This window comes from Echiichthys vipera (assembly GCF_963691815.1).
Source record: "Echiichthys vipera genome assembly, chromosome: 10".
NCBI lineage: Eukaryota > Metazoa > Chordata > Actinopteri > Perciformes > Trachinidae > Echiichthys > Echiichthys vipera.
The window spans coordinates 19264881-19274120 of record NC_139835.1 but is presented as its reverse complement, the minus strand read 5'-3'; the positions used below and the strand labels follow the sequence as shown (position 1 = coordinate 19274120).

The 9240-nt window shown below is 41.5% G+C and overlaps 2 protein-coding genes across 2 annotated transcripts in view; one reads left to right on the top strand and one right to left on the bottom strand.

Annotated features, from left to right (window-relative positions):
- Positions 1 to 752: 752 nt before the first annotated feature.
- cmklr2 (chemerin chemokine-like receptor 2) lies at positions 753 to 3505 on the bottom strand. The gene is made up of 3 exons (XM_083921768.1): positions 3378 to 3505; positions 2428 to 2531; positions 753 to 2317 (listed from the first exon to the last, which is right to left on the bottom strand). Exon 3 carries the CDS (start codon positions 2281 to 2283, stop codon positions 1204 to 1206), a length of 1080 nt encoding a protein of 359 aa, XP_083777894.1. The 5' UTR covers positions 2284 to 2317; positions 2428 to 2531; positions 3378 to 3505; the 3' UTR covers positions 753 to 1203.
- A 3740-nt stretch (positions 3506 to 7245) lies between these two features.
- The window catches only part of adam23b (ADAM metallopeptidase domain 23b), a 27469-nt gene continuing 25474 nt past the window's right edge, over positions 7246 to 9240 (top strand). The window contains exons 1-3 of the mRNA XM_083921720.1: positions 7246 to 7419; positions 8117 to 8334; positions 8816 to 8892. Of these exons, the coding sequence (XP_083777846.1) occupies positions 7344 to 7419; positions 8117 to 8334; positions 8816 to 8892 (371 nt within the window). The 5' untranslated portion in view covers positions 7246 to 7343. The remainder of the gene's footprint in view (positions 7420 to 8116; positions 8335 to 8815; positions 8893 to 9240) is intronic.

Here is a 9240-nt window from a genome sequence, read left to right as displayed (position 1 = left end):
TCATCTACTGTGGATAATTTGGTTTTCAGCCTTTTAAATGAGCCACTTCAAAGGGCACTTAATTCAAAAGATAGAGGGTCACGGGTCCACTTGAGTTGTCTATAAAGTGTCACGAGTGCATGCTTATTTTAAAGCATGTTTGCTTCCTGTTTATACTTTTATTCCAGGGATTCAAACCAGCATCCTTTCAGTGACAGGCAGGAAAGCTATCTCTTCACCAAACAATGATGTGATCCTTTCAAGTCAGAGTTCACCAGAAAGAAATAACAGGAAAAGGAAGAAAATGCACATCTGGATTGAAGTCAACTCAAAATCCACTTGGAAATCTTGTCTAGTCTAGTGCAAGTGTGTAGGCCTACGTTAAAAGCCTACTTTTTAACGACAGACTCTTCTAACATCAAGTCAAACATTACAAAGAATTCAAAAAAAGTACAGTGGGTGTCGGAAGAAGACATTTATTAAGAAATATTACTTGAAATATATTAGAATAAAACATTTACACAAATCTCAACAAGTTAACTAGTAAATCTCTTACGATACAATAATATAATAAGTGACTAGCAGCAAGTATAAAACTGTATACAAACATAATAATGTTAGATTACAAATAGATTTATGCAACATGTCTCTTAACACAAATAGTTTGTGCCTCAAGAGTACAATAACTAATCCAGTAGGGTAAATACATAAGATGCATTTGATACAAGATTGCAATTTATGGTTGATTTAATTCTGGATCAATCTGTATTTTTTTCTTGGTGTAAAAAAATGTCCCATTAAATTCTATAGAGCCCAAAGTGACATCTTGAAATTGTTTGTTTTTTGTGAGCAACTATCCAAAACCCGATATTAAATTTACACTCATAGAAGATAAATACATTAATTTATGTTTTTAAATGATTTAAACACTTAATTATCAAAATACGTGTCAACTAATTTTCCGTTCTACTAATCAGCTGTTTCAGCTTTGCCTCTTTCTCTGAAAGTCCCTTCAGTTATGCAAATGAAAATGGAAAAGAGACTAACTCCATGTGCACGCTGTGCTCTGTTTAACTCAGCTTTTCCAGTGGGAGTAATAACACATACCTCTGTCCAAATGTAACAAAATGGGAAAATCTTAACACTGCAGCTGAAAAGAACTAATTCACGCTTAAGCAGTAGCCAGTCTTACTTTCATGTGTTTCCTAGAAAACCACTTTGTAATCATAGAGTTGACGACTCCACGGGCTCTTCTGGGACATTGTCCTGGTGAACTACTGACACAGACTCCATCTCAGTGGCAGAGATTGACTGGCTGAGCTCTCTCAGTGATGTCTTAGTAATGTCCAGGCACGCACGCTTCAGAATATGACGCACCTTTTTGCCCAGGAGCATATACAGGAGAGGGTTAATGCAGCTGTTAAAAAACCCTAAACTGGTTGCAAGAGGAAAGCCAGCTTTCAGTATGTTGTGCAGGTATAATGAGGAATGTATGGATAACTCCATCAAGCTAAAAGTATGAAAAGGTGCCCAGCATAAAAAGAAGGCCAGAATAACTGCAGAGACGGTTTTAGAGAAGCTGGACAGCCGAACCGAGCCCCCAGATTGATTCACTTTGATTGTCAGAAGTATGCCCGTCACACATATAGCAGTAAAAGGCAAAATGAAGCCCACAGTGGTTCGAATGACCACTATCATAATGTGTCTCATGGCCGCTGTATGTCCGTCCTGTGTATGGAAGTTATTGAAGCACACCACCTTGTCATGTAGACGCATGGTGTCCCGAAAAATCAGCGCAGGACAGCTCGTGACGGCAGCCAGCACCCATATGCAACCGCATACGGCCCAGGCTCTCGAGAGAGTGCGATACTTCTGACACCAGTTGAGGTGGACCAGAGAAACATATCTGTCTATGCTGAGCACTGTGAGGAAGAGCACACTGGCATACATGTTCATCACAGACACAAATGAGTTAAGCTTACACATGACCACACCAAAGTCCCAATGGAAGTCCTGCAGTATGTAATCAATGTAGAAGGGTAGAAAGAGCACAAATACAAAGTCTGCCATGGCTAGATTAAGCAACCAAACACTGTTGACTGTCTTTTTGCTTTTAAACGCTGTCACCCAAATAACAGCTCCATTTCCAATCAGACCAAGCACAAAGGAAATAATGTAGATGACCACTGAGATTATGTGCATAGTTTCCCTCTGCCCGTGGTCTACTTTAAGTTCCTCCAAATCGCCGTATTCCAGGTAGTATTCATAGGTGTAGTTTTCATAGTCCTCAGCAGAGACCTCCATTGTTGCAAAGATGTAACCTCTGTGGTGACGCTATCTGTAGGAAGGAAAGATCATGATAACAGGCATTCCTTTAAGATGACCCGTAAACACAGTAACTCAAAACATTCCCACACATTATCATCAACTTCTAACACATGTTCTCACCTCACAAGCTGTGATTATGCTGTGCTGTTCCCACAGAAGGATATCTGTCCTGTCCCCTCTTTCTGATCATTCAGTCCCTGTGTTCAGTCGGGACTGGGTGTGTCCTATAAACATAGTGTCAACATCCATTTGGATAAACGATGTGGACAGTGAGATGCCTCACAATTGAGGCAGTAAAAAAAGCCCCATATAGTGATTCATAGGGTTTGTTCTTTAGGTAAACTGGCAGATACTGTATTGTTACATAATGCACACTTCTGAGGTCACCACACAAAACAACTGGATGAGAGGTTAGATTGTGTCGCATATCACAAATATTTGTATCTGTATCAAGGCCAGAATGGGGCCACTAAAAGCCAGAAAACCAAAACAAATGAATTAATGTTGTTTAAGTCTTATCAGGCTTTTTCTAGTCTTAATCACAAAATACACATTTAGTCATATACAGTGTATAGCCTAAACTCTGGTAAACATAGTATACAGAAGAGCGTTAAATTAAATCTCAATCCCAGAGGAAAAAAGGAAACATTATTCAATTATCAGACATCGTCATGGAAATGTGTTGTGGAAATCAAATAACATCAAACCACACGGAAACAGTATGCCAAATCAGTGCCATCAGTAAATGGGAAGAATAGCTTATGTCATTTTAGAAGCAGAAATATGTTGGTAAATAACAGAGAAATAAGTTCACACAACTACTAGAAAATATATGGACAGAACACTGAATGCAGAATCAACACATAATAAAATGAGCTGTCCTGTAATCTAAAAATCTCAGTAAACAATTTAAAAACATTGCTTATAGTACAAATATGAAACAAATAGACCTATATAACCTGTTGATGAGGAAATAACAGTTCATAGTAAAGTGTAAGTGCCACATAGACACTATTGGCATACTAATTAAATAATCATGAGGTTCTTCCGATCAGATTTGCATCGCTTACCTAAAAGCGCAGCGCTCTCTTTCAGTAGAGTTTCGGATGGAAACACCGACAGCTCCCGGATGAACCGCTAACTTTTAGCCGTTTAGCTCCGTTTTGCTGGGCCTTGCCCGCGACTTCCCCACTCGGCTGCAAAACTCTTTCTGCGGCATGTGTAGTCTTTCCGTGAGTCCATCCAAACTCAGCTCCCTGACTGCGATGTGCAGTGGGCGCGCCTGGCTGACGCGTCAAACATGGACCACAGAATGAAGAAAAGTTATTGGTCACCGGCCCGCACTGAAGAATGCTTTCATTCAGAGGAGCTGCGGCTGCTTCTCATAACAGCAGAGCAAAGCCTCAGCGCTGGTCCCCCCCAAGTCAGGGAATGAACGGAAAAGTTTTGAATGCTGCAGATTTTTTGGTTTGTTTTCTCCTAAAATGCGCACATTGCAAAAACCAAGGGAAAGTTCAAGGTTGTCATCTTTCCTTTTCCTTCTGCATTTCTTTCTTACATTTAACGCCTCGATTTAGCAATCTGTTGACAAGAAGATGAACTTGCAGCAGGTTCTACACAGATGTGGAGGCAGGCTCGTTGCACTGTAAAACGTTTGCTAAAACAACTTTGTAAATCCAGTGTTGGTTCAACCCGATCTCCAGACATAACATTGACGTTGGACGATTCTGCAAAAGCCACATTGTGTTCTGTGCCAACATTTTTTAAAGGCGACATGCTCATTTTTTTTAGGTTCATAGGCCTACATGTATTCGGGGTTTCTACTAGAACATGTTATCAAGCTTTAATGCTCTGAAAATACATTATTTTTCCCATACTGTCCGTCTGAATATACCTGTATTCACCCAAAAAAGCCCAATTGGCTCTGATTGGTTTCCATGTCTCTGCACAGTCATCTCACCTGTGGTATGACTGTAACGTTGGATGCGTAAATTTACGTTAATTTGTGTTATTTTGCGTTAATTGGCGTTATTTTGCGTGTTTCACATGACATTGTTGTCCATACCACCCGCCACAAGTTTGCATCTATTCTTGTCTTTACATTGACTTATATGTAATCGTGTTAACCAATACGTATGAACACAATGTGATGGGCCCTAAAGTTTGAGAACCTGTGAGAGACAAGTTTAAAAGAAAAAAAGTGATCCAAATTGATAGTATGGGTCACACTCAAAATCATACACCTCAGTGTCAGTGACTACTGTGAACTCCGATCGAACTGTGAAACTAGACAGCGCTGATCAAATATGAATCAGGATTCTGGTACGGTATTGTCTCTTATATGGATATTACACATAAAGTGTTTTCAAAACTCTTTTTAGTGGACCGTTTAGCTGTAAAATGTTTGTCCAAAGCACATCTTTTTGTGTGTGTAGACATCCTTTGTGCATCTATGCATCTCCGTGACATCATTGATGGAGGCATAGCCAGAACTTCTCTTAGGGTTGAACGTTTTGACTTCATGTCCTGTAAGATTCATTGTGCATGAACCCTTAATGTCATGAACAAGAAGTAAAAATATCAGTCAAAACTCATTGAAATGAAGTAGAAATTAATTAATATAGAAATTTTAATCAGCTGGCCTTGTAGAAAATATGTTAATTTCTAACAAATTAGTCAAAAGTTTTAAAAACTGATGCAGTTTGAACTAACAAGACTCATGTGGATTTTTTTTGTCATCCCCTTTTTTTTCATCCAAAAGTCAGACAGCCTTGTCTCAGTTGTGTCAATATGCAGTGACCCAAAATGACCATCCCATCCCACTGTGGACCATTCAGCCCTGAGGGTGGAGCTGTCACATCCTCCAAGAGCCGTGTGTGTGTGTGTGTGTGTGTGTGTGTGTGTGTGTGTGTGTGTGTGTGTGTGTGTGTGTGTGTGTGTGTGTGTGTATAATCTTCATAGCCTTACAATGAAACCCACAAGTCATGCAATGCACTCGTTGTAGTTCATGGCCCACATCGCAGAGGCCTCCTCAAAGATATCCTGCTCCCTCAGAAAGAGACCAGGGAACATTAAGTGTCCCCATGGGACTTTCAAGAAAATTTAGAGGAGCAGTCATCGTCGTCGTCATCATCATCATCATCATCATCATCATCATCATCATCATCATCATCATCATCATCATCATCATCAATTGTACACCCATGTTCATGGTTTTCCTCATATTTGAAATATAAATAAAGAAAGGTCAAACCATTATCGATAAAGGTTTTAGTATTTGTTTTTGGTAATTGTTGTTGTTTAGTAATATTTTTTATGTTCTAGCTGTTTAAAATATCATGTTTTTGCATGATTTAACCAAGAACCACTATATAATGTTACTTTGCTTTAAACAGCTAGTTAATTCAAATCCTGCTTACTCACGCATATATCAGTTAGTCATGTAGGCTACATTGAAAACATCTGTATTCCTACTGCAATTAGATTATGAATGCAGTAGGCTACATTTATGAATATTTTAAAAATGTCTTATTGCTAATTTATTTCAATATTCTCCCTTCTGAGGAGCATTTATAACGTGTTATATTAATCAGTCAATACTAAAGTCTATACTAAAACCTTTATCCATAATGGTTTACATTTATTTATTTATTTTTCCAATATTATTTTTATAGACTGTGGGGTTTTTTACCCCATAATTCTGACAAAAATCCATTGTGTGTGTGAGATCATCATCATTGACCATGGTTTGAACGGGTCATTTCCTGTCGTTGGATCTTTTTATTATTATTATTATTATTATTAAATATTGCACAATACAAATCTGTGAAATGAAGGAGTTCAAGTACCTCGGGATCATGTTCACGAGTGAGGGGACGATGGAGCGTGAGTTTGTCCGGAGAATCGGAGCAGCGGGGATGGTGTTGCAGTCGCTCTACCGCACCGCTGTGACGAAAAGAGTGCTGAGCCGGAAGGCAAAGCTCTCGATCTACCGGTCAATCTTCGTTCCTACCCTCACCTATGGTCATGAAAGCTGGGTCATGACTGAAAGAACGAGGTCGCAGGTACAAGCAGCCAAAATGGGTTTTCTCAGGAGGGTGGCTGGAGTCTCCCTTAGAGATAGGGTGAGAAGTTCAGCCATCCGTGAGGAACTCGGAGTAGAGCCGCTGCTCCTTTGCATTGAAAGGAGCCAGTTGAGGTGGTTCGGGCATCTAGTAAGGATGCCCCCTGGGCGCCTACCTAGGGAGGTGTTCCAGGCACGTCCAGCTGGGAGGAGGCCTCGGGGAAGACCCAGGACCAGGTGGAGAGATTATATCTCCACACTGGCCTGGGAACGCCTCGGGATCCCCCAGTTAAAGCTGGTTAATGTGGCCCAGGAAAGGGAAGTTTGGGGTCCCCGCGACCCGACCCCGGATAAACGGTTGAAGATGAAATGAGATGAGATGAGAAAATACAAATCTAACAAGCATAAACTATTTTTCACAATGATACCATTTTAAATTGAGCAGAATAGTCAGTAATACAGTGCAGCATGAACAAAAGTGCAGAAGAGACAATAAAAGTCAACACAAAATGACAAATAATAATTATTATTTAATTTCTATCTGGGTCTGTATAAACATTCATAAAGAAAAACAAATTGAATCCTTTTTAACGAATCTAAGAAAACGCACAATTCTCCCGTTGTTGTGTTCTTTTAGCCGTGCCTTTGAGGTCACCTGCACGGGCTTCCTGTGGCCCAGGAGGGAGGAAGGACATGTTTGTGCTCACAGAGGAGGAGTCTGCTGGTTGACTTCCAGTAGCTGCCTGGCCACCGCCTTCTTTCTGCTCTCCCCCTCCCTTCCTCCTCTCTCCCCCTCACCCTCCTCCTCCTCCTCCTCCTCCTCAGCCGCTACTGCAGCAGCGTCCCGGTGCCTGGATGCTGGATACATGAAGAAAGCCCCCCTGCACGGCACGTCCCCCGCCACGATGGGCCGCGAGCTTCATACAGCGTTGATGTGTTGATATCGAGATATTTCAGTTATCAAATATGAATCATGCATTTGATATTTCTGGCCACTTTGCTCGTCAGCATCCTTTCGCCTTGGCTTCATCCATCACTAGCGTCATCCGGTATGTATTGCGTTAGCCTGCTGGCTTTTTTGGGGACACTTTTATCTCTATTAAACACACCTTTCGCTTTCTGCGTTGGGCTAAAATCCCAATCTGACGATGTACTGCAGGTGCACATCATCGCGTTTCCTCCTCCCAAAAAGATATTTGATTTAATATGCAGCGTCCACAGCGTGATGGTGCATGAGGCAGACTACAGCATCTTTTGTTCACATTTTAAAATAGTGCTCTTTATTATGTATGAGTGTCACATTTGAATTAACAGTCGCTGGGACTCTTTTTTTTTCTTTCTTCAAGTGCATCATTTTATCTGGTACTGTTGTCTCAGGCTTTTTGGATTAATATTGTATAATGCACACTACATGTATCTATGTGGTGCAGAGTTTTTCACTTTGGCAATAAGCATATCAAAAGTACCTTAGAATGAAATGAGGCCATTTATATTCTGTACTCTAAATCAACCGTTTGTGGTTGTCAGTATAGGACGGCATGTAACCAATCTTTCTGAACTGTGTCGCAAGAATCGCAATGAAGCTGTGGCCACTTGCCTCAGTATTATCAATGCGTTTCATGAATAAAGGATGACAGCTGGCTCTACGTGTGTGTTTGTGTGTGTGTGTGTGTGTGCGCATGTGTGTGTGCGCGCGCGTGTGCATGTCAGGTTTTTCATGTCTTTGCGTTGGGGATTGTCTTGCAGTTTCTCCAGGAGTAGGGGACAAGGTTGAGAGGGACGCAGTGCCAGCCCTGCTGAAGCAACAGGCAACTGCAGCACCTTCTACAGACAACACAACCCACCATGCAGTAGAGCATGTGATCACCTACCCCTCGCGGTTGATCTACTACCTAAACGAGGACTCGGAGAGTACCTACCATGACCTGGACACCAGGGTCAAGAACGAAGCCACAGAGGGGCAGGTAAGCCGGCGTGGAGGAGGGATGGGTGAGGGACAGTGATGTTTGGATGTGGTGAGAAGTTATTTCCTAGAAATACTATAGTGATCAATAGTGTGTGTTTAGTTACTTAAAAGCATGCTGTGTGGTCAAGGCTTTCAAGTTTAAATCTAGATTATGGCTCATGTTAAACCTTAACCCTGTCTTTAACGTCATTTTACTGCACACTGTCAGACAAAGCAAAGACAGTCATCACACACAGCATCTAAACAGATTTAAGAACTGGATTGATGCCAGAGCGACCATGCTGAAGGAAGCATTTTTTCCCCCAGTATGCCCACTGTGTATTACCATCTGCCATTCATCAGCCACATCTGTTTTTTTTGTGTTTGTACTGTGCTGTAGAGGATGTTGAAGGTGGACTCTAGAGGATTTAATTTTCGTGGATGGCTGTTTGTGGATAACTATGCATCATTTGCAGTGGTGACTCTTTCCTCTCTTACAGGCTGTCCACCTCGCCCAGGCCAGTTTCCAGTTAGAGGCGTTTGGCTCCAGGTTTGCTCTGGATCTAGCATTGAACACGTAAGTCCTTCTCATCCCATCTAACTAATTCATGTTAGCTAAAACAATTGATTTTAGAGTGGATTTTAGAGATTTTGTTGAGTCAGCACAGATGTTGATCTCTATGCAGTTCCGGAGGGGGGGGGGGGGGGGTACATTCTGTGTTTACTCTTCAGTCAGACTCAGAGACAACACTGTGAAATTATTAATTCCCTGAAACTATACAACAGAGGTGGCAAGTGCAAAGTAGTCTTACTGGATGTACTGTGCTGTGATAAAACCAGACATCCGGCCCGTCTTGCCGGATGTTTCCCCTCCCCTTCCACTAGCTCCACTAGGGTTGGGCGATATGTTAGAAGCAGTGGCAAC